Below are 25,857 nucleotides of genomic sequence, written 5' to 3'. Positions count from 1 at the left end.
TACCTTTCCAGTCTTCTTGCACTTTAATCCCTGCCACATTACATACACTGGCTTACTTGCTGTTCTTTCGACACAATCCTTGGCCTCCCTACTCTTTCTTTTCATACGACTGTTCCTTCATGACTCAGCTAAAATCCCGCCATCAGGAGGATGGCTGTCTTTTCTGGTACCTTTTTGACTGCCATTCTCTTACCTAGAACATTACCTCCGTTTATACTGTATATATGAATCTATTGAGCAATAAATTAATAAACATTTATTAAGTGCCTTTGTACAGCAAAGCATCATGCTAAACTCTGTGGATACAAACATAGTCCCTGCCCTCAAGGAGCTTACCATCTAAGGAGGAGACAACATGCAAAGAAATATATACAAAACAAGCTATATACAGGATAAATAGTAAATAATTAACAGAAGGAATGTAGTAGAATTAGGATGGATAAGGGAAAGTTTCTGGTAGAAGGTAGGTATATAGTTATTTGCATATTGTTTTCCCTGTTAGAATGTGAGCTCCTCGAGGGCTGGGATCCTGCTTTTACCTTTTTTTGTATTTCCAACTTAGTAGAAGACCTGACAATAATGATTTATAAATGCTTGTTGACTGCCTGCCTGACTGTAGATCATTATAGCCTTCATCTGTGAGGAGAGGAAGGAGAATTAGAAACTTGATGTGACTCTGTTCAAGACTTCCATACCAGCCACTAGCCTCTTGAATCACTGACCCTTGGCTCTAATGAAGATGTCCCCCCTCAGGGAGGGAGTGGGAATGGGCTGCACTCTGACATTCACACCTTCAGAGATGATTAGTTAGGGTCAGGGTCCAGTCTGTGCCCACAGTAGGGATTCAATCTGTAGTCAAGGCTAGTCTAGGACTAAGGTTACAGATCAGTCTGGGGTCACAGGTTTCTCTATTAGTCTGTGTCCAGGTTCACAGGTGTCACTTTGGCTGGATCAGATCAGTCTGAATCTGGGGTTAGGTCAGAGTTTGTGCCTGGGGAAACAAAAACAAGGTAAAGGTTTGAACCCATGTATATCATTAACACTAATCAAAGAGATAATCAGGCAGACATTTATTAGGAGTATTGAAGACCATGGCAGAGTCTTGACAGCCACCTCCCCACCTGGTTTGGTGTTCTGTGGGGTCGTACATCTGGCACTGTGATCAAGTAGGTGTTGAACATCAGTCTTAGGAAGTGGGGAAGTTGGGAGTGGGGTGGGGAAGTTGGGGGGGTTCCCCCCCAAGGGGAAGAGTTCCCCAAGTCTGACCTGCAGCCTCCAGCACCAGTCCTTCCCTCAGCTTCTTCCTGTGTCTTGCCTTTGCAGAGAAGCCAGAAATCTAGATGCCTGCTGCCCCAGCCTAGGGGACAATCTTTGAGGAGGCAGCTATAAAGTCCTGTGTATAAATAGAGGCCTTGGCCTTCCTACTATGAGCAGCACTTTGCGCTCCCCCAAATCCCAAGAGGCAGTATCCTGAGGATTAGCCTGGGAACACTGTCCAAGCCAGGAACCACACAGGCAAGTCGGGGAATGGGAGAGCCTGGAGGAGGACGGGGAGACCCACTGAGCCCTTTGGTGCCATCCCCTATGATGGTATGTTCAAAGTTCACAGAAGAGTAAAGAGGGCAGGAAGAGTGAGGCGCCCACTACAATAGGTTGACCTTGGCTACCACCTGCTTGCAGCCTGTGACAGCAAACTCCCCTCCCGTGGTGTTGTAGTAGCTGAGCTGCCCAGCCAGGCTCTCAATGTGGCTCTGGTTGGGATAGAAGCCTTCCCCCACCATCTCATCCAGGAAGCAGTTCATGACATCCCACTTCTCTAGCAGGACAAAGGGGACCACCTCAGCAGTCTCCCAGAGTGGGTGGGTGCTGGCCAGGAGGGTGTGGAGAGACTGGCTGAGTTCCTCCCTCCGGCGCTGTGGGGTCAGCTTGCTGGAGACAGTGTGCAGAACAAAGCGTGTGACCTCACTGCCGCCAATGCTGCTGATGAATACATAGATGGCATTGAGGAACTCATTGGATTGCCGAGGCTGGAGGAAGCCGTGCAGAGTGTCCAGCAGGCCTGGGGACATGAACTCTACCTCGTCCAGGATGAACACAGGAATCTTCTCTTCCACCTCTGCCCGGGTCACCATGTCAGTGATCCTCTCAGACAGGTCCTGCTGGCAGACCAGGCCCTCCTGATGGTCCGGACAGTGATGCATCACGTAGTACTGCAACACAAAATCCCCTTCCATCACCGAACGGAAGTGCTTCGCCAGCAGCCGGCCCACATGGCTCTTGCCCACTCCACTGGGGCCATTGAACGAGATGACCAGCGGCTGGCTATGAATGTGTGTGGCCAGATAATCCCGCAGCAGCTCCATGATGCTGTCCATGGCGGCCTTCTGGCCAAACACGCCCCGCTGCAGGGCTTTCTCTAGCCCATCTAGGTCATACTTCTGCAGGTTGTCATCAAGGTTCTCGATGGCATTGAGAATTTGAACAAAGACAATGGCCACCAACAGAAGCAAGCAGCGTTTGGCTTTGCTCTTCTGCTCAGTCGGGAGGTACTTCCGAGAGCTTTCTGGGTACAACACGACCCGGGATTTACGGCGCTTTTTCTTCCTTCGGAAGGACGCTTCCACAGGGGCCTCGAAGGTGAAATACTGGGGCTTCTCAAAGTTCATGCGGTGGGGAAGGTGGGATATGGGGGTGCTGCTCAGCTTGGCCCGGTCTAGGGAGATCTGTCTCTGAAGCAGCCTCGATGGGGATGGGGTCAGAGCCAGGGACTGCTCCCCAGCAGGGTTGGATCGCATGCGGCTCTTGCGCAGGATCCGGAATTTCCGACGCAGACGAAGAACAGCCCTGACCGGTGAGGAGACCATGCCCCCTGAGGGAACCTGGGCAGGTCGGGGGCTTGGCTGACCTCCTTCCATGGCTCTGGATGACACACCATTCAGGTTCTTTCCTAGAACAGGAAGATCACATTAAGAGCCTTCTTAGTGGTTTGCTATGGACATCTCGGGGTGTCACTGGTACTCTGTACCTCATGTTCTGGCCTTCACAGCCCTAAGCAACTCCATAGCTAGGTGCAGGGCTTCAACACACAACCAATGGGAAAATAGAGAATAAATCTGCTAAAGAGAGGCTCAAAAAAGAAATATAATGGAATTTTAAGATCATTAGCTTTCAGTTCCCATCACTCCAGCCTGATCCCATCTTCCCAACATCCCAGCTGCAAAGGGAGAGGGTGTGGAGGTAGAGGGAGACAGTGCAGAGAGCCCTGGGCCTGGAGACAAGACCTGAATTCAAATCTAGCCTCGGATGTTTACTTGCTGTGTAACCCTAGGCAAGTCACTTAACCTTAACCTCAATTTTAAAATAGGGGGTCATGAGGGTACTGACCTCACAAAATTGTTGTGAGGTTAAAGTGAGATAATATTTGTAAAGCACTTAATGCAGTGCTAGGTACATTATAATCGCTTAATTAGTGCTTGTTTCTTTCCTTCCTTTGTCTCTGGCTCCTATTCTTCCTCTTACAAAAAGTGGTACAATTCCAGAGAACCAGATTTGGATACAGAGGGCCCAGGTTCCAATCCTGGTTTTCCTATTTAAGACACTAAACAAATTGACTTTCCTCTCTGGGCTTGGATTTCCTTCTCTGTAAAATGACAGGGTTATTAGTTGGACTCTCGATAATCTATCTCTAAGGCCCCTCCCACTGGACAGACAGGACAACCAACTTCCCAAGTCCCTGACTCTCCTGACCTGGGCAGAGCAGGTAAACTCAGTTGTTCCCAGATTCCAGGAATGATCTCAGGTGATCTCCCAGAACTATCCTGGAAGGCGGCTGTGTCCTTCCTGGAGGAGGAAGTTAGTCTCTCAGCCAGGCTGGACTGGGCCAGTGAGGGTGGGTATCAAACCTTCACCCCCCCCCCCATTCGGGATGCCTGGGCCCCACATGCAAATCCTTTAAGTCAGAAGGGAATAAATGCAACTCTGCCTAGTGAATGAGGAAGTGGCCAGGCCTGACAGTGGGAGGGGTGGGTGGTTCTGTGGCTTTGCTTGCATACTGGGCTTCCTGACAGAGGGGTCAGTGGTAGGGTCCAGAAGTAGATAAGGTTTTTTGACCCCATCTCCTCCCCCATCCAAGGCCAATGCTATGATCACTGGGCTTCTAGAGAGGAGGTCCCTGGGCTGTGGGTAGGGGTGATATGTGGACAGGGGGAAAGAGGGCAGGAAGGCCCCAGGACTGAAACCACATCGCCAATCTTCTTCCCATGAAAGCCCCTTCTCCCCTACTCCTGTAATTGGATTAACAAACACTGACCCCCAGGGTTCCCTCCTTAAACTGGTCTTCTCCCTTAATCATAGTCACTAGGACACTAGTGAAGGATAAAGGCTGGCAGAACAGCATTAGCTCTTCCCCAAGCAGACCCCAGAATACTGAGGACTAGGAGGTGAAGAAGAAAGTTCTTAGGGCATTTCTTGGGGCTAGACAAAGGCAAGGATATCATCTCATCCAATCTCACTGCTCTCAGTGTAAGGGTCTCCAAACCACCCCCAGGATGGACCCCTCTCCTGAAAGCCCCTTGACCTCCCCATACTCAAAGACATGGAGGGGTGGGGGGTAGGAGAAACCCCAGCCAATTTCTCCACCTCCTCTTGAGGTAGATACAGGGAGAGAGATGGAGACAGTAAGACACAAGGAGAGATACACAGAGCCAGGCTGAAAAGAAGAGAAAGTCATACAGAGAGAGTAAAAAAAAACCTCGGAGAGGTGACAGAGACAGACAAAGACTGAGAGAAGAAGGACAAAGAGAGACTGATACTGAGAGACAGAGAGAGATACTGAGACAGACACAAGGAAAGTGGCAGAGACAGAGTGAGAAAGAATGAGACAGATAGGAGAGAGGCAGACAGAAAAAGACAGGCACACACAAAGAAACAGAAAAGACAAAGCCAGCTGGCAAGGAACAGGACAGACACAAGGCCTTCCCCAGCCCCAACCAGTCCATACCTTGTGTGATCAGTGTCAGGCCCTGAGCCAGTCACCCCAGGGCGCCCTGGTCTCCTGCTCTACCCTCCTCCCAAGAGGCCAGTCGTTCCAGCTGTTCAGGAAGCAGGAAATGCCAAAGCCTCCCTGGACTGGGGGCTCCCAGGACGTCTTGTGGAGGGAGGAGAGAACTCTAAAGGAAAAGGTCAGGAGGCTGCATTCAGGGGCATCAGGGAAGATGGGCTTCAGGAAATCTCCAGCCAGGACCCAGGACCAGGACACCTGCCTGTCGGGAGAGAGCCAGGAGGGAGAGGAAGCTGATGAAGAGGCTTCCGCCTCTATGCAAAGGAAGTGAGTCAGGGGGGGCGGGCAGGACTCAGAGGAATGAACAGAGGCCTCAGAGCCCTCACCTCAGGAGGGAGGGGTCATCCCTGTCCCAGGGGAATCACTCCAGTCTGTTCAAATGGGATGACTCCTCACTCTTTTCACCATTTCCTTCTCTAGCCCATGGATGTTCTTAGAGACCTTACTCTGACACCCCTGAGACCACTCCCCGCACCTGGCTCAGCCATTCCCACTCTCCTCCTCCCTCCCAGGAGGTCATGCACTTGGGGAGGGGGGAAAGAACAAGGCTGTCTACAATCTGTGAAAGTGTATTGTGATTTCCCCAAGGGATTTACTGACACTTTCTCCTGGACAGGTCAAGAGCTGTTGCCTCTAGGGGGCTGACAGTGGATTCAGGGATTTCTCCCCTATTTCCCCTCCATTGGTGCCTCTCTCTCTGTCTCTCTCTCACACACATACTCACCCTCTCTCTCTCTTACACACAAACACACACACTCACCCTCTCTCTCTCTCTCACACACACACACATTCAACTTCTCTCTCTCTCTCCCCTTTCTCCCTCCTTCTCTCTCACACACACACCCTCTCTCTCTCTCACACGCACCCATTCACCCTCTGTCTGTCTCTCTCTTACACACACTCACCCTCTCTGTCTGTTTCTCACACACACACACACACTCACCCTCTCTCTCTCTGTCTCTCTCTCACACACACACATTTTCTCTCTCCCTCTCTCACACACACTCACCCTCTCCCTCCTTCTCTCTCTCACACACACATTTTCTCTCTCCCTCTCTCACACACTCACCCTCTCTCTCTCTCTCTCTCTCTCTCTCTCTCTCTCTCTCTCTCTCTCTCTCTCTCTCTCTCTCTCTCTCTCTCTCTCTCTCTCTCACACACACACACACACACACACACACACACTTATTCACTCTCTCACTCTTTCCCCTCCTTGTTTTTCTTCTCTCTCACTTTCCTGGCCCATCCCTTCGCTGGCTCTTCACCTGTTGCTCTGCCCCTCCCCCTCTCACAGACTGGGATGCCTTCTCTCCGCCCCACTTCAGTCTCTGACACATCCGCCACATTCTAATCCCATTGTTTGAAGGGAGCTCCAACCCTCTCTGCCTTGACAAAGTACCCAAGTATGTGGGTCCTTTGCTCTTTGAATGGGGAACCCCAGGGGGCCCAGTAGGGAATCACCCCATCTCCCAGGTCATATATATTTGATACCTTCTACAAACTAGCCCACACCCACCTAGCCCTTCAGTCAATGAATACTCATTGAGGCATGAATTAGGGTAAAGACCTGGGCTTTCAAGGTTGGGAGATTTGGGTCTTCACTCCTGGCGCTGCTTACTTACTAGCTGTGTGACCTTAGGGCAAGTAAATCCCTTACTCTGAAACCCTGTTTCCACTCTTGTAAAATAAGGCTACTAAAGTTTGCCCTGCCTATCACAGGGTTGCAAAGGACAGACTATATGTGCATATTAAAGTTCGGAGTTCCTATTTGCACCAACTCCCAGCACTGTCTGATGCACTAAGTTCTCCCAGATCAGACTCCCCAACATCCCCTGCTCAGACAAACATTCATTTCAACTCCAAGTCTTTATTCATTTGGCTCCCTCTGCCTGGCCCTGTGTCATCCCCAGACTTCCACAGGATAAGTCTAAGGCTACTGCACCTCTCTGTAAGGTTAATGAATAACAATGTCAGAGTTGGGAGAGACCTTGGGCCATCTAGTGTAAGCCATGCCCCCTCCCCTTCAAAAAAGGAACCCTCCCACTGCTGCCTGGACAACATGGTCATCTAGCCTCTCTACCAAATGATCCCCAAGGAGGGGGAAACCACAATTTCCCCAGGCAGCCCTTTTTACTTTGGGCCAGCTCTAATTATTAGGAAGTTTTTTCTTTTATCCCGCCTAAATCTCTTACTCTGTAATGGCTACCCCCAATTCTTCTGCCCTCTGGGCCTAAGCAGATAAATCGAATCATCTTTTCACTAGACAGCTTTTCAAGTACTTAATGACAGGGATCACCACTTTTCCTGGACTATGCATCCTTAGTGCCTTCAATCTGCCTTCTAATGGTGTTAAATCAAGGCTCTTCACCTTTCCAGTTCCTCCAAAGGATGGTCTCCAGTTTATCAAGGAATTAGCCAGGCTTTTTACCTTAGAAAATGTATCTGCTCCAGCTTCCTGGTAATTCTTGTATCTAGACTGGAAACCAGGAAATGACCTGCTTTTCTACAAGTAGTCCTTTGGCCTGTGAGGGGCCCTACACCTACCTCTGGACACCATGGTATGGAGAGCAGGAGGTCTCTGAGTTTCCTCCAGGAGATTCACAGGGAGCTGCTCCAGACATCATCACATTTGCATCAGGGCTTGAGCCCCACATGGCTAGCTGCCTCTGGAACTTCTCCATCACCTAGAACTCAACATGCCCCAGAAGAGAGTCACGACCTTCCTTTTGCGAACTGTATGGCTCTCCCACCTTCCTTGTTCCTGGCAGTGGTACCTGGGCCTCCCAGCCCCCCAAGATGGAAAAGCTGGTGCCACCCTTCACTCCTCCTCTCTCTCCCCACCCCTCTATCCAGTCACAAGGTTCTCTTCCTCCTATTTCCCTCACATTGTTCCCTCCTCTCCATTTTCATGGTTATCACCCCCTAACTAGGTCTTCATCCCCCTTCACCCAGACAGCAGCTTCCTAACCTTCCCCTCCCCACTGCATCCCGCTTATGCTGATGTGGTTTTCGTTTGGGGTTTTTAAAATAGGACTTCTGGTTCCAATGACTTAGGAAATCCAAGTGAAGGCGCCCCTTCTGCCCAAGCAGTCAGTACCTGCCCTGAAATTAGGAGAGCTGCCTATATCACCGAGAGGTGGGTGATCTGCCCTGGGGCACACAGTCACCAACTGTGAGGACAGGGCTCTACCCTGGGTTTTCCTGACTCTGAGGCTGGCCTTTTATCATTATCCCTGCCTCCGACTTTAGGAAGACTGATCTTCCTAAAATTCCTCTTTCATCATGTCATTCCCTTGCTCAGCAAACACCTCATTCTCTTTTAGATGATATGCCAAGTCTTTAGCCTGGCATTCAAGGCCCCATAATCAGGTTCCTACCTCATCAAAAATCTCCCACTACGTCCTTTACTCCAGTCAGGTTGTTCTCCTTATTGTCCCCCTCCCCTCCAAAGACCCTACTTGTTCCTGTTTCTTCATGCCCTAGCTCCTCCATAGAATGTCCCCTTCTTATTTCTACTGCTCCAGACCCTAAATCTCTGTAAAGCTCAGCTGAGGTACTATCTCCACCATGGCCACAATGATATTTTCTTTCATCCTTTTGCCTAAAGATCCCAGGCAGGAGGCAGCTGGGTGATTTAGTTCAGGTAGGACACAGGACCTTTAGTTAGGTAGGCCTGAATTAAAATGTGCCCTCAGGTACTTAACTAAGTGACCCTGGGCAAGACACTTAATCACTGCATCCTTCAGTTTCACCATCTGTAAAATGGGTACAATAATAGCACCTACCTTCCAGGGCCATTGTGAAGATAATAAAATGAGATAACACTTATAAAGTGCTTTACAAATCTGATACAGTAATATTAATATTATTAGTAGTCCCTGCTATGAATGATAGGACCAGGATTAGGGTGAGTCGTGTGGACATGGAGCTCTGGCAGCTGGAGAAGGGGGCTCTATTATTAACTCCTAAAGGAAAGCATTCCTATAACTTGGCTCCATTAGTCTGTTCATATATTAGGCTTCATACTATTATCAACCCCAACCCCACCCCATCCCACTCTGTCCTGAACACTGCTGATAATACAGAGCCAGTGACTGCTTCTCCTACATAAGAAAGCAGCTGTTTCCTCTTCTGCCACCATCCCTCCCTCCCCACCCTGACATCTCAAGCCAGCTAGACCCAGCATCTGAAAAATAAAACAACGGTGCCAGAAATATCTCCTTAGTGTTTATCAAACACAGGGAGCTGTGTGAGGCAATAGAGATACATACAGGTAGAAGACGATTCCTGCCCTTGAATCTGGTTGAGTTGACAAGGCATAAACACATGGGGGAAAATGACAAAAGGTAAAGGTGCTAGGTATCCAATAAGCAGCACAGACAACAGTGGATAGAGTGCCGGACTTGGAGGCAGGAAGACCCGAATTCAAATCCTGCCAAAGAAAATCATCAGCTGGGTGAGCCTGGGCAAATCACAGGAAGCAGCACAGACAGTAAGGGTTCCAGAGTTCTGCAAGTGAGGAAGCACTTCAGCTATCACAACCACTACCCCCACCCCAATTCAGTCCCTCATTTCTTGCTTTGACTACTGTGATATATAACCACACATTGCTGCCCCCAATAATCTACCTAACCCTTTGACCCTGTCACTACTCAAACACTGTCGATGGCTCTTCATTACCTAACAAGTGAAGTATAGTCTCCTGACCCTGACAAATGAGAGCCTTCACAGTCTGGCTCCTACCTACTTTTCTGGCCTTTTTAAAATGCTACTCTCCTTCACATGCTCTAAACTTCACTAAATGAAACAATTCTGTCCCTCTGTTCTCATCATTCCCTCTGCCATCTCTGTTCCTTGGTTCACACTCTCCCCTTTTGGGGAATGAGCCTCCCCACCTGACTCCTCACCCTTTGACTAAGGTCCTTTCCTCCTTTCATAGCCTACTTTAACTTTCACATACTCCATTAAGTTTCCCAAAGACCAACCCCTTCTAAAAAAGATCTCTCCTCCTCAAATTTCTCATGGCACTTTGTGTTGACATCTCCTTTCACTTTCCTTTATATCAGAGTTATTTGTGCATATGTCTTTCTCCCTATTTGATTATGAGGCAGCTAGGTCAAACAATGGCTAGAGTGCTGGACTTGGAGGCAGGAAGACCCATGTTCAAATCCTGCCTCAAACACTTATTAGCTGTGTGTCACAGTCACAACTTCTGACTGCCTCAGTTTCCTCATCTGTAAAATGGAAACAATAGGGTCATTGTGAGGATCAAAGGAGATAATACTTAAAAAATGCTTTGAAAACTTTGAAATGCTACAGAAATGCTAGCTGTTATTGTTGTTGTGTCAATGAACTATCTTTGTACTTGCTTCCAGCACCTTCCAGCATATAGTTGGTGACTGATACCTTAAATGTTTGTTGAATTTGCCCAAGCAATCTGCAAACATCTGTTAAGCACCTATTCTGGGCCAGATCTTTGAGTTTACATTCTAATGGGGGAGACAAAATGCCCCTCTGTAGGTACGGACAAAACATACAGATGAAGACTGTGGCGGGCTGGAGAAGGTGCCAGTAAGTCTATGAGGGAGACCAGGAAAGATCTCATTCAGAAGGAGGAGAAGGGATCGGGGCTTGACCTGAGTCTTAGAGGAAAGCAAGTTCAGAATGGAGTTCATTCCAAGCATGGGGCATGTGCAGTGAAAATTTACAGAGATAGGAGATGGAATGTCCAATGTGAGGAAGAGGAAGAAGTGTGGTTTGTGTAGAGGGAAAGAATGTAATAAATAAATATGTAAATATTTATAAATATTTAAATTAAATTTAAATATAAATAAATTACATATAAATATGTAAATAAAAAGAATGTAATAAATAAAGCTAGAAAGGCAGGATGGGATCAGCATGCAAAGAGCTTTAGAAGCCAAGGCAGAGTGCTCAGAGGAGATTCAGCAGCATTAATGAGTTGAAAAAGGGAGGGGAAAGGAAGAGGAAGGGGGAGAAGAGAAGACCAGGGGGCCAGAGCAGCAAAAGCAAAGATGCAGAGAAGGGAATCAGCAAAAAGCCCTGGGGTGGGGGGGTGAGCTAGGTTCGGTAGGAGGGAAGGATCTTATATGAAAGTAGCCAGGTGATAAGGCTGCAGATGTGAGCTAGAGGCTGGAGAGCCAAGAGTCTAAGAATTCAGACTTTATCTTGTATGCAAAAAGGAACCACAGAAAGGAGTTTTTTGGGTGGAGGAGAGAGGTGAAAGCAGGGAGGAGCCAGTGATTAGTCCTTTAAATCAGATCAATCCTTGGGGCAGGGATAGGAGAGTGGGGATAGGCTATACCCTGAGAGGAGAATCTCCTAATCTTAACCCTCAATTTTGGCTGGGTCCAGTATTGTATATGGGCTCATATATATGTGTATAAGTAAACAGATATCTACCCCAAAGTCTTAGTACAGGTTTTAAGTTTTATCTGCACACATAAAAAGTCCTATTTAGTAAACATTCCATAAACTGTTGATAGTGCAACAGATATGTGAGTGCCATGGAGTACACAATTCACTCTGCTCATGAGTAGACACTCTTCAGTGCTGTTCTCTGTTTCTTACATGAAAGTCTACACTTTCCAACACTACTGATCTCCCTGAAGGCAAGACCCAGTCTGGGCTCCCTCTGGTCTCCCGAGAATTGTGAGTTCTTTGAGGGTAGGGCCTAGGTCTGGTCTTCCTCTACCTCCTCACAGAATAGGTGAATTTGCGGCTGGGCATATCTAAGCCCCATCTCTTCCTTTATTTGCATAGGACATTCTTCCCCGTCTTACCCAGTTTATTTCCCAAGTTCACCCCCCCACCCCGTACCCTAGGGCCAAGACCACTGATCTAGAAGTCTGCAGACCTTGACCCAGGGTGGTGGAGGAAGAAAATACCATATTCTATATCATTCTGAGCTGGCTAGGAGATTTCCTAATTGGGACTCAGGATGGGAAGCACATAGGAGTCTTCCTCTCTCCACCCCTCCCCTCCCTTGCCCCTGCATACACATTCCCTCCTAGTTAGGGGCAGTACCTTCTCAGGTCTCTCCACTCCCATGCCTAAGCCAACCACCTTCCTCTCCTGGTCCCAAGTATCCCTCAAAAACATTAACTCCAGGAGATACCAGGTGCTTAGACATTTCCATGAAGGTAGGAAGCTCTTATTTTGCAAAGGCCTATGGGCCAATGGATACCAGCCCTGGAGTGGGCGATGGGGAGGTGTGGGGGTACTGTCTCTGCTTCCTTAATGGGACAGGGCCTTGTTATCTGGGTAAACTCATCCTCCACATGAACGGCCTTCCTGTTGGGCTCCAGGCCTCATCATCCTCCTTCAGGCCCAGGGAAGCTACATGCAGATTCTTGGAAGCACTGGGGGGGTCCCTCAGGCCTTTCGGATGATCCTGCCAGCCTTCCTCCAGTCTCGCAGCCGCTCCCTGCGCAGAGAATACACCAGAGGCCGAGAGAAACCAGGTCGACCTGACCGAGACCTAGAAAAGCTGCAGTGGACAGAGACCCGGTCACTGGGGGTCCTCCAGCACCAAAAATCCCCAAAGCCTTTAAAGTTTGGCCTTCCACCTGGCCTTGGTATGGTGTAGTGACAGAGTATCATTGGACTAGGAATCAAGGAAGTTTTGGGTTGATTTGAATCCTGCCTCAGGAATTTATAAACTGCATGGTTTCTTCATGTATAAAATAACAGTAGCATCCATCTATCAATGTTGTTGAGAGGACCAAATGAAATGATGGATATAAAGTGCTGAAAGCAGCTGTATAAATGCCAACTATGACATGCTCTGTTTTCTTCCTGTCCCTTTCATCAAAGAATGTCAGACCTCAGAGGGCAACTTTTACCCCAGGCAGGAATCCTCTGTATAATATCACCCACAAGTGGTACTCCCCATCTGAACACTACCAGAGATAATAAACTACTCCCTAGCAAGGACAACTAGCCCCTTAATGGACAATTAATTGTGTCAGGGAGTCTTTCCTTACACTGAGCCTAAATCTGCCTCCTTGAAATTTCCACCTATTCTGGTCCTAATTCTGGCCTCGAATGCCAAATAGAACACATCTAATCTCTTTCCACAATGCAGTTTTTCAAATACTTGAAGATGGATCCTTCTACAATTTTCTCTTCTCTGGATAAACACCAGGACCTTCAATCAATATTCATAGAGCACGACTGTCCTCACCAACCCAGCTGGTTACCTTACATGTTCTAGTTTGCATTCTTAAAATATGATGCCCTGAACTAAACAAAATAATGCAAATGGGGTCTGATGAGGCCAGAGGCCAGAGGAGCAACTACCTCCCTTGTCCTAGACACTTTGCTTTGGTTCATGAACCTTAAAACCAAAGCTCTTTTGGCTGCCTCATACCATTACTGACTCCTACTCAGCTTTGAGTGAGTACACTAAAACTCTAAAGCCCATTCCTCAAGAATTGTCTCACCATGCAATATTGTCATCACCATTACTAAACTTAGGCAACTGATTTTTTTGAACCCAACAAAGTCCTTTCATTTATATCTGTTCATTTTTCCTTTTGTCTCTGTGCCTCTCAAACCAGTCTGTACAGTGTAATAGGACTGAGTCCCTCAAGGCAGAAACATCTTTCTCCCCTTATATTAAACCACATGTAATTGTGACTGGGCTGCTCTACACAGATATTCAGAACACACTTCAGGACAGAACTAACAAAGCACAGAAGGTCTCAGAACAACAGCCACAAAGATTGAGGGATGAAGCTGGCAGTGGGAATGACCACATGAAGACAGGTGGACAAGGTGATGCTCCTTTGGTGTGTGGGCAGAGGATAAGTGAGTGGGCACAAAATCAACCACTGGAATATCACAGTAAAGATGGGGGGGAATAAGAACTTGTTCTCTCAAACCTAGGCAGTAGAACTGAGGAGTTCTTGGACCTTGACAGGAATGAGTTTTGCACTATACTACTTCCTACTTTCCCTAACTGGGATAAAGTTAATGGAACTCATGCCAGGAAGAGGGCAGGGGCAGGGCAGGATGGAAATAAACAATTCTTAGGACCTAAATAGAACAAGTCTGTCCCTCTTCCACACTAGTCCTTCACACATTTGCAGACAATTGTGTCATTCTCAAATTTGTCTCTTCTCCAGGCTATACATCTCCAATACCTTCAAATGATTTCGATATGACATGGATTCACATTACCCTCATGATCTTGGTGACCCTGCTTTGGACACAGTCCAGTTTGTCAAAACTCCCCCTCAAATGTGGCACCCCCAAATGGACCCAATACTCCAGTTTAGGTTTGACTGGCAAAAGTCAACAAAATTATCAGATACTTTATTCCAAACATTAGACTTCTATTAATGTAATCTGTCTGCATTCATTTTTTTTTAAGGTGCCTCATTCAATCACATTTAGGATAAATTAATAATTTCTCACACGATTGCTGTTAAAGCCCATCTTTCCCATCTGGCACTTGGACAACTGATTTTTTTTTTTTAACTCAGGCACAGGATTTTACATTTATTCTAGTTAAATTTCCTTAGATTCAATCTATTATTTCAGCCTAAGCATTCTGTTATCCAGTCTGCCCCCAGGTTGAAGGCACTTGCAAATCTGATCAGCCACCAGAGCTTATTCAAGTCCCTGATTAAAAAAAAAAACAAAATAATCAATGAGACAGCACTCTAATTGCACCCATTCATTATCTACTCCCCATAAATAAGGTTGAGAGCAATAGCACAACCAGATGCATCTGGCCTTTCTGGAGCTAAAGTGAGCATTCCCCCCACCCGCATCCAGAGAGGCCGTTTGGTCTCTACCTTCCTCCTCCTCCCTCCATCCTCTATCAGAATAAGCTTCTCTTAGGCTTTTATCTTTCAAAGCACCTTTGGAGAACCCTCGCGTCTGGAAGATCTCAAATGATGCCTGCGTTCCCTGGGGCCATGCATTCCCATATGGGAAGTTTGAAATTGAGGGATGATAGGGGGCCCTGCCTCCAGAGAAGCGCTCTTCCTCCCCCTCCCACCGCAAGGCCGTTCCCCCACCTGGCTGACCACAGGGGCCCCGCCTGCTTCTTGGGCTTGGCCCGCTGCCGCTGCAGCTCCATCCAGCCACAGAGCAATTCCTGGAGAATCACCGCGTAGAGGAGGAGGAGGAGGAGGCGGGGGTCCATGCGGGGCACCTCAGTCTCCATGGCCGCTGGGGCCGGGAGATGCCCACTGAAAGGGGAAGGGGATGCCGGGGAAAGGGGGGCAACTGGGGGAGGGGAAAGGAATGGGCGCCGCAGCCACCGCAGAAGATGCTTGCGCAGGGACTAGCCGAGGTCCGCGCGCGCACGCGCCACCAACATCCCACACTACCCTCCCCGATGCGCGTTTTCTCTGTGCGTAACGCCCCGGCGAACCTGGAGGGAGTCATTCCCCCTGCCATGACCGGCTCGAGACTGAGCTGCTAGCCCAGTGATAGTTCGTGTCCGATTTCAAGCTCCGTGGTTTCCTGACTCTCGACCCCCAGGTCCACTAAATTTGCAAACTGACCAGATAAAGGGCACTGTTGCCCATGCGTTTTCTTGGTAGCCGAGCCAGCATTTCTCGATGAATTTTATACCACCCTAGAATACAGAATATTCGAATTGGAAGAGCGTCGGAGAAAATGTGGTCCCACTACCCTACCCACCATTTTACAGATGAGGAGGATGTGGAGAGAAGCACAGCAGGGAGCCCACTAAACCATGAAATGCGACTTTCAGGGACCCAAAATTCGGAATTGTGCAGTTACGCTTGGCCTGATACACCTGTGGAATAGCGACAAGCCTCCAGTGTGCCCACAGCAGCGGAGGAACAGACAAAGCGCTGTTATAGCCACAGAGGTTATCTGGGTGCAGGGGGATGGCATTGGTTCCAGCAAATGGACCCCAGAGCAACTCAAATTGACCTCAAATCTTGGTCCTTGGTCCTGAACTGGGTTAGAGGAATGGGGCTATATCCCATAAGAGAAACCAAGGCTGAGATTTCTGCCCAAGGGCAAGGCCTTAGCAAGGAAAAAAAGCATCCATTATGTCCACAGATCCCAGTGTCTGAGGTGTGTGTCTTTCTGACAGAGAATATATATGTGGAATGAAAACATAAACAAGGGAAAAAGAACCAGTAGTTTTCTTGGCAGGGAACCATGGAGTTGAAAAGAAGAGACAGACTATTTTTCTACGCATTACTCAACCTCACTCCATGTTTTCTTCAAAGCAAGAGGGCACAGGGAAAGGGTCCCGTTTCTCTGGCTGTGACTATATCCAGAAAGGGAAGTCTCTCAGCTCCATTCACTGGCCCATGAGGGATAGGGTCCCAAAAAGGATTTCCTTTAGCATATGTACTACTAAAGCGAATACAAGGATTTATTTTAAATACCTAGTATAAGTCCCTTGGTCATGCATGGTCCACATCTGATCTTGCATTTAATAGAGCCACTGGTGCTCAGACATGTATTCTGAAACAATAGATGTTTCCAGTACCCATTTATGGCCACAGAAAACCAGGAGCTGCTTCAGTTCTCAATGTCTAGCACCCAATACACAAACCCTTTCTGGGAGTATCACCTTGGCAGAGGGAGGCATCAAAAGGGACATGAAGCCAGCTGGCCCCAGGCCAAAAGCCATACTCCCAGGAGTCAATTCTTGATCCTTCACCTCCAAACAGCTATCCCATAAAGGGTAGCTGCTTAGGGGAGGTCTCTTTCTCAGTGCTCTGATCTGGTGAGCAGGGAGCATTTCCAGAACAAGCCTCCTGAGGCATGATGTGGAGAGATTTGTTCTCCAGTGTCAAGAAGTATTACGGCTGAGTGAGGCTGGGGGACTCAGGGACTGGAGGGGACAATATCTGCCTGGCACTGGGCCAATTGCTGGGGACATAAAAAGAAGCAAAAGACAGTCTGACCTCAAGGAGCTCACCAGGTAATGGGCAGACAACAGATACGTGCAAAGAAGCCACACACAGGATGAAACAGGAAATCAGGGAAAGCTCTGTCATCGGGAGATCAGGAAGGGCTTCCTGTGGAAGAGGATCTCATTTGGGGCATGGAGGAAGCTAGGCAGCCAAGCGGCAGAGATGAACCAGTGGAAATGTTCAGAGCTGAGAGATGGAGTCCCTTGTTTGTAGAACAGCCAGGAGGGCTCTGTCACTGAATTGAAGAGTACACAGTGGCATGGTGTAAAAAAAAATAAGATGGGGTAGCTAGGTGGCGCAGTGAATACATCATGAGCCCTGGAGTCAAGAGGACCTGAATTCATATCCGGCCTCCGAAATTTGACACACTTACTTAGCTGTGTGACCTTGGGCAAGTCACTTAATCCCAATTGCATTGCCTTCCCCCCTAAAAAAACCCCCCAAAACTGGAAAGGGGTATGTGGGAATGGGGCGGGGGGAGGGATGATCAGTTACGAAGGGCTTTGAATGCCAGAGGATTTTGTATTTTGAAAATTATAGGAAACTACTGGAGTTTAGTGGTGTGACAATGTCAGGTCTTCAATTTAGGAAAATCATTTTGGTGGCTGACTGGAAAATAGACCCAAGTGGGGAGAGACTTGAAGGAGGCAGACCTACCAGAAGGCTACAATAGTCCAGGGAGGAGGTGACAAAGGTCTGCACTACAGAGGGAGCAATGTCAGAGTAGAAAAAGGGGCATATTTGAGAGATGTTACAAAGGTGAAATGGACAGACCTTGGCAACACCTTGGATATGGGGGGTGGGGGGTGAGGAGTAGATGACACCTAGGTTGTGAGCCCAGGAGAATGGGATGGTGCTTACAAACACAGGGAACAGGGGGCCACTGATGGTGCCCATCAGACTTATGCATCGCTCCCCTATTACAAATTTGGAAACAACCTCTCAAAAGTAGTGATTTGCCTAAGGTCTCACAACTAATGTCAGAGCCCAGGTCTCCTGAATCCAAATTTAGTATTTATTCTACTGAATAATGCTACCAAATTAACTTATTTTAGACATGAAAATAGACACAAAGATGACATGGCTTGCCTGACTTGTGTGACTGTGGCCAAATCTCTTGGTTTCTCTGGTTCCATTTCCTGATTTATAAAATAGGGTGGTGTAATGGAAATGCAGGTTTAAAGATCTTCCCTGCCCCTAGGCTAAAGTGCACCTGGAGTCTGGGGTGGGAGGCTTGTTTTTCAGTAGATACTTTTTGATTGGCCAGTGGGTCCAAAAGTTTGTTACATTCTCTGAGCCAGGAGAAGGCTATATAAGCCCTGATGTGGAGCTTTGTTTTGGGACTCACTTTGAGAAGTGTTCTGTGATTTGATCTGAATTCTGGGAAGCCGTTGTTGAGAGTCCCCCGGCTTTGAAAAACCCAGAATGTGGAAACCCAGATGTTGACTGGGTATGGATGTAATGGTTGGACAGTTTGGAAATCTGTCTACTTGATGTTTCTGTCTTGATAATTATGCCTGTATACTTTGAGGTTCAGGGTGCTGACCTTTTCTCCTGAACAAGGTAAACGATATATGGTCTGACTGATTAAAGTAAGCTTGTTAACCCATTTTGAGTTGCTTTCCTTTAACAAAGCAGATCCAAGAACCTGTGGTAGCTGCAAACCCTGAGGACACTTGGGGTGCTTGCTGCTACAGGTGGTGACAACTAGATTATCTGGATTATTATTTCATGTCCAAAAGGACATAAGATGGAGAATATTTTCCACTGGCTATTGATCTGGCCCCCACTTCCCCAGTTTTACAGGCTTTTATCCCCTTACATGAACCTTCCACTTACTTCTTCACATTCTCTGATCACACCCTTTTCTTTCCCAATTCTGCTCATACTCTCCCTTGAATGGAGAAGCCAGAGCCCTACCTATATCTCTGCCTGTTCTATCAATTTCAGCACTCAAATGCATCTTCTGCAAAACTGCTGCCAATGTCTCTGGTTATGAAATCTTTCTCAATTCCAAGACTTATGATAGAAAATGCTATCTACATCCAGAGAAGAAACCATAGAGTCTGAATGCAGATCAAAGCCTATTTTCTCTTTTTGTTTCTTCCTTCTAATGGTTTTCCCTTTTCTTCTGATTCTTCTTTCATGATGTGACTAATGTGGACATATGTATTTAATATGATCCTACATATATAGCCTATATCAGATTACTTGCTGTCTTAGGGAGTGGGGAGGGAGAAAAAAATTTGGAACTCAGAATCTTATAAAAGTGAATGTTGATTAGAAAGTATAGGAATAAATGGAGCCTTCCTTAAAATAATAGGTAGCATCTATTTAAAGCCATCAGCAAGTATTATATGCAATGGGGAGAAGCTGGAAGCATTTCCCATAAGATCAGGGGTGAAACAAGGGTGTCCACTATCACCCCTCTTATTCAATCTGGTACTAGAAATGTTAGCAGTAGCAATTAGAGAAGAAAAAGAAATCAAAGGAATCAAGTTAGGCAAAGAAGAGACCAAGCTATCACTCTTCGCAGATGATATGATGATATACTTAGAGAATCCTAGAGAATCAAGTAAAAAACTGCTTGAGACAATAAATAAATTTGGCAAAGTTGCAGGATATAAAATAAACCCACATAAATCCTCGGCATTCCTATATATTTCCAATGAAACTCAACAGCAAGAAGTAGAAAGAGAAATCCCATTTAAAGTTACTGTAGACATTATAAAATATTTGGGAATCTACCTGCCAAAACAAACCCAGGACCTGTATGATCATAACTACAAAACACTTTTCACACAAATAAAGTCAGATCTAACTAATTGGAAAAATATCAATTGCTCATGGCTGGGTCGAGCTAATATAACAAAAATGACAATTTTTACCTAAATTAATTATATATTTAGTGCCATACCAATTAATTTACCAAAAAACTACTTTATAGAGTTAGAAAAAATAGTAACAAAATTCATCTGGAAGAATAAACGATCCAGAATATCAAGGGAATTAATGAAAAAAAATGCTAGGGAAGGTGGACTAGCTTTACCAGATTTCAATCTGTACTATAAAGCAGCAGTCATCAAAACTACTTGGTACTGGCTTAGGAATAGAGGAGTGGATCAATGGAATAGATTAGGCACACGAGATTCAGAAGTCAACGACTACAGTAATGTATTGTTTGATAAACCCCCAGACCCTGGTTTTGGGGATAAGAACTCACTATGTGACAAAAACTGCTGGGAAAACTGGAATATAGTATGGCAGAAACTGGACATAGACCATTATCTAACACCATATACCAAAATCAAGTCTAAATGGGTTCATGATCTAGGTATAAAGGTTGATACTGTAAGCAGTCTACTAAAACAAGGAATAGTTTACCTATCAGACTTGTGGAGAGGGAATGACTTTATGACGAAACAGGAATTAGAGAACATTATAAAATGTAAAATGGATAATTTTGACTACATGAAATTGAAAAGTTTCTGTACAAATAAAGGCAATGTAACCAAGATTAGGAGGGAGGTGGGAAATTGGGAAAGAATCTTTACAACCTATGTCTCTGACAAAGGACTCATCTCTAAAATATACAGAGAACTGAGTCAAATTTATAAGAATACAAGTCATTCCCCAATTGATAAATGGTCAAAGGATATGAACAGGCAGTTTTCAGAGAAAGAAATTAAAGCTATCTATAAGCACATGAAGAAATGCTCTAATTCACTATTGATTAGAGAAATGCAAATCAAAACAACTCTGAGGTACCACATCTCACCAGTTAGATTGGCTAAGATGACAAAACAGGAAAATGACAAATGCTGGAGAGGATGTGGGCAAACGGGAACACTAATGCATTGTTGGTGGAGTTGTGAACTGATCCAGCCTTTCTGGAAAGCAATCTGGAACTATGCCCAAAGGGCTATAAATACTTTCATACCCTTTGATCCAGCAATACCACTCCTAGGGTTATATCCCAAAGAGATCATACAAATGGGAGAAAGACCCATATGTACAAAAATGTTTATAGCAGCTCTTTTTGTTGTGGCAAAGAATTGGAAATTAAGGGGGTGTCCATCAATTGGGGAATGGCTGAACAAGTTGTGGTATATGCATGTTATGGAATATTATTGCGCTATAAGAAACGGGGAGCAGGCGGTCTTCATATTTACCTGGAGAGGCTTAAAAGAACTGATGCTGAGTGAGAAGAGTAGAACCAGGAGGAATTTGTACACAATTACAGACACAACGTATGTGTGATGACCAACTTTGATAGACTGGACTCTTCTCAACAATGCAGGGATATAAGTCAATCCCAAAAGACGCATGATGGAGAGAAAAACGTGCATCCAGAGAAAGAACTAGAAAGAACTAAATTTATATCCAGGTGGAAGCAAAATACCTGATCTTTTTCGTTCTCTTATTTGATTTTATGTCCTCTTTACCATTTTTCATTCCAGATGGTACAATCCATCCTTATAACCTGACCATTGTATAATGTGAAAGTATTTACAGATCCTATACTTGATTATAAGATGCCATGGGGGGGGGGGAAGGAGGGGGACAAAATGTGAAATTCAAGGAATTGTGGAATTGAATCCTGTAAACTAAAAGGAAACAAACAAATTAATAAATTAAAAATCGAATTAAAAAAAACACCAAAAAAAAAAGTGAATGTTGAAAACTGTCTTACACATAATTGGAGAAAACAAAATATTAAGTGGGAAAATTTTCTTTTAAAAAAGTGTTCTTACTAGACGCCCCTAGTCCTTTATGCCTCGAAATAAGCCTGACGTGTGTCTTATCTTTCTTAGTATGTACTGTGGGTTTCTTAGAGTATATCCTAATTTTTTTTTTGAGGAGGGAAGGTAAAGCAATTGGGGTTAAGTGACTTGCCCAAGGTCACACAGCTAGTGTGTCAAGTGTGTGAGGTGGGATTTGAACTCAGGTCCTCCTGACTCCAAGGCTGGTGCTCTGTTCATTGCACCACCTAGCTGCCCCATCCTTTTATTTCTGAAGCCCTCTTGGGGCCTATTAGAGGTCCCTACACATAGAAGGGTCAGTAGATGTTTGCTGAATGAATGAACAAGTGAAAACAACTCAAGATGTGCCCACACTGTAACCAAGACAGCAACAGTGCCAAAGGCCCAGGGCCTAGTTGACTTATTTGCGCCACAAGCCCTCATTAAGGTTACAGGTGGGGTAAGTTAATGTAGACAATAACAGCTCTGAATTAGTCACTGTAGTTGTTCCTTTCGAGATGTTCATCACTAAGGACTCAGTATTGTACTTGTGTTACATTTTTGTAAAAGGTATACAGAAAAAGAAGAGAGTTTTCAGTGTCCAAATTAATGCTTAGGCAATGAGTTCTTCTGAAGTTTTGCCCTTCTGATTAAATTATAATCTCCCCAGTCAACCTGGACCCAAGGATGATCAATGGGCCAGTTAAGGGCCTTGGCCCTCTCAAACCTTCAGTCAAACAGGACCAGAGCAAACCACCTCTGAGGACAGAGTTCCAGGTAAACAGTAAGTTCTGCTCCCTGAAATGTCCCAGGTTTGTATTCCTGTCAAGTACAGCCATTTCTGGATTCCAGCATGGTGGCTGGGTTAGGGAATGGGCCTAGGAAGTAGCTTTCAGCAACTCTTTGGGTACTGGAAACTTTTACAACCAGGACTTGATAAAACCTGCCAAGTAACCCAGAGGGCTGAAACAAAAGGAAAGAAGGCCTAGAGACAAGCCTAGCAAATTGCACACAATTCTCAGTCCAGAAAGAGACTATTCTGGCCATCAATTTCAATGATTATAGTGTTTCAAAAGAGAATTAGACATGGAATCAGGACACCTGGGTTCGTCACAGCACTGCCACTTACGATATGATCTTGAATAAACTATCAACTCCCTAAGCCTCAGTTTCTCCATCTGTAAAATGAGGATAATACTACCTGCTCACCACTTCATTGGACTGATATTTGGGTCTGATGAGACCATGTTACATGCAAGGCCTTTGTAAACTCTAAAGCACTACTTGAAGGATGAGGGACTAAAGATAAGGCTGGATCTTCGGGGAAGTAGAATAGCCGATATAGCCAACCCAGGTATTTAAAGCAAGGCATTACCCTTGCGCTCCCCCCAAACATCTCTACTGCTATATATATTCTAGGAATTGTTTCAACAGTAAAGAGTAAGAAAATCACAGCAACCCACATTTACATAGTGCTTTAAAATTTATGAAGTGCTTTCCCTTATAACCCTATGATATAGGTAGTAGAAATATTATTAACTTTAGTGAACTGAGGTTCAAAGAGGTAAGTGATTTACTCCAGGTCACAATGCAAGTTAAAGTGTCAGAAATGTTTTTCTAATCCAAGTCAGGTCCTGATTCTAAGTTCAGAGTTCTTCCCACTATGGCTATACCATGCCATCTCCAAAAGGAGAGGAAACCCATTCTCCAGATGATTGGAAGCAAAACTCGGGGGTAGGGGTGAGAGGGGAGAGGAGTCTTCTAAATTTATTTTTGACATCTTTTAGCCTCATCCTCAACAGCCCTTTTTCCTCTTGCCAATCTCTTCCCTCCAACATCTAGTGTCAGACTAGGGTCCCTTATAGTTTTCTCTTCCCATGTCTGCTCCCCTGAGGGTACTGGTCCACATCCTAGACCTCTCTCTCTCCCTTCCTAGGCTTTAAGCCAGCCCCTGGCTTTCATTCTGTCCCAGCTGCTCTTGGCTAGCTAAAATTTTAACAGAGGGTTCTTGAAGTCCTTCAAAGTATTAACCCAAAACAAATTTCTAATGGTGGGAATTTTTGGCACTATGAGCCAATGGGAAGATATTTCTCAGTTGGTAAGTTCTACACTGAACTTCTGAAAAGGTAGCAAGGTAGCTACCTGCTCTGCTCACACAATCCAGACAATGGTAAGTCTTTACACTCAGTATGGAGTCTCAGACTTATCACAAATGAAGATCAGGAAACAAAGGCAAGCACATCTAAATGGCAAGAGAACATCCAGGAGGCAGGGCAGAGACTATTATAGGTAAAAGCAATAGGCAACGCCAACAATGCTGGCTATATGTTTTCTTCCAAGACGAAAAAAGTTTGTTGTTCCAACTAGCAACATCAGTTTAAACAAGTACCTTGTTTAAAATGAAGAACTTTCCACAGACAGACTCCTAGCAAGCACTGAACCAGCCACATGCTCTCTTTCTACCACCAGTGGCAGAGAAAAACTTCTTGGTCACTCATGCAATCTACATTTAAGAGAACTACAATTAGCACCAACAAATCATACTAGCCCGAGCTCCTTCCTACTGGGATGCAGAAAATCTCTCAAATTTCCCAACCAGGGAGCATGCTATAGCAGAGAAGATATCTGACTTCAGAATTAGTTAGCAAACCTGGGTTCAAATCCCAATTCTGCCACTTACTGGAAGTGTGACCTTGGGCAAAGCACTTCACCACAAAGGAGAGGGCCTAGACCTCAGAAGTGCCTTCTAGCTTTAACATCTAGTGAAGCGGGAATCCAGACTTGATTGAACAGTTCTAATGATGGGAGCTCACTACTTTAGGAGGAAGCCTGATTATAATGGGTAATGACAATGTACTATTGGTTCAAACCAAGGTAGTGCTAAGACTTTGGATGTACATTTCTATGTCTTGTCTTTTTTCATCAAAAGCATTTTTTTAAAAATTAAAAGCAATTTTAAATATAAAAAGTAAATTATCTCCATGTTCACAAAATTCTTTTTTCCATAACATTGTGGGAAGAATTGAGACTCTCCCCTGAGGTCTACGTTCTTAGGGACTAGAATCTTTGGCTCTCTTAAAAAATAATAGTATGTATCATGCAGACCCTGGCAGTCTGGAAGGCACTATTAATAATCATTGCTAAGTACACATGCACATGCCAGTACATGCACACTGTAAGTGGTTTACATGACAGCATCTAACCACAAGATGGAAGCTAGAGGGCTGCCCTAGGTTTGAGGGTTTGTTTTTCTTTTTAATTTCTGCTCTGTAGTTAAACTCTCCAACTCATGAAATCACTGAGGCCCAGAGCACTAGAGGGATTGGAACCAAGATCACACAGAGAAACAGTGGCAGGTCCAGATTTTACAGGTCACTTAGAAACTGGTCCAGATTTTTGTCCAAAACATCCAGCTTTCCTGTGTGATGGGATTATCATGCCTAAGAAAACCATTTTCTGTAGGTTAATTACTAAAAACCACTTTTATCTCCATAAATGAAAAAAATCAAATTATTTAGTAGCTTTCCCCTTAGAAAATTATCTCATCTAGACAAGATGCCCCAAGAACATTAGAAGTCCTTATTTATTCACAGCAGGCACCTGTGCAAAACAATCTAAAATGTCAAAATAAAGACTACACTTGATGTAGTTTCCCTTATGGTCTTGTTGGTTATGGTTTTAAGATAAAACTGTATCAACATCCATTTACATGACTGTGAGAGAATAAGCATTTCAGCTTTTTTCATGTGTATTTGGAACTCTAGAGGCTGTGTGATATAGTGGATAGTGCTGGCCTCAAAGCCAGGAAGCCCTGAGTTCAAGTTCCACCTCTGACACATATTGGCTGTGTGACCCTGGAGAAGTCACTGAACCTCTCAGTGCTGAAGGTGATTTTCTAGGACTAGAAGTTGCAGAGAAGGGGTAGACCTCCCCTAGCAGGAGTTTCCTCACTTGCTGTTCCCTATACCATGACATCAAAGGTCCAGTCCTTCTCTTTATTAGGAATTCAGACCTAGAATCAAAGCAAACAGTGACTGCAAAGAACACACAGCTGAAGAAGAGCTACTCTGGGCAGGAGCCAAGAGAGTAACGTCTCAAACTGACAGAGGTTTGGGGG

The 25,857-nt window shown here is 45.5% G+C and overlaps 1 protein-coding gene across 1 annotated transcript; it reads right to left on the bottom strand.

Moving 5' to 3' along the window:
* Positions 1-1,051: 1,051 nt before the first annotated feature.
* TOR4A (torsin family 4 member A) lies at positions 1,052-5,210 on the bottom strand. The gene is made up of 2 exons (XM_069072752.1): positions 5,000-5,210; positions 1,052-2,947 (listed from the first exon to the last, which is right to left on the bottom strand). The coding sequence occupies exon 2, from the start codon at positions 2,913-2,915 to the stop codon at positions 1,644-1,646; it is 1,272 nt and encodes a 423-aa protein (XP_068928853.1). The 5' UTR covers positions 2,916-2,947; positions 5,000-5,210; the 3' UTR covers positions 1,052-1,643.
* Between the last annotated feature and the right edge of the window lie 20,647 nt (positions 5,211-25,857).

Source organism: Petaurus breviceps, unplaced genomic scaffold (assembly GCF_028583685.1).
Source record: "Petaurus breviceps papuanus isolate PSGF00001 unplaced genomic scaffold, PetGlider_PUasm1.0 90847, whole genome shotgun sequence".
NCBI lineage: Eukaryota > Metazoa > Chordata > Mammalia > Diprotodontia > Petauridae > Petaurus > Petaurus breviceps.
Note: the sequence above shows the minus strand (reverse complement) of the source record. Positions and strands in the feature narration are given on the sequence as shown.

Coding starts and splice junctions, on each gene's coding strand:
- TOR4A (XM_069072752.1), bottom strand. CDS start 2,915: ATGGAAGGAGGTCAGCCAAGCCCCCGACCTGCCCAGGTTCCCTCAGGG.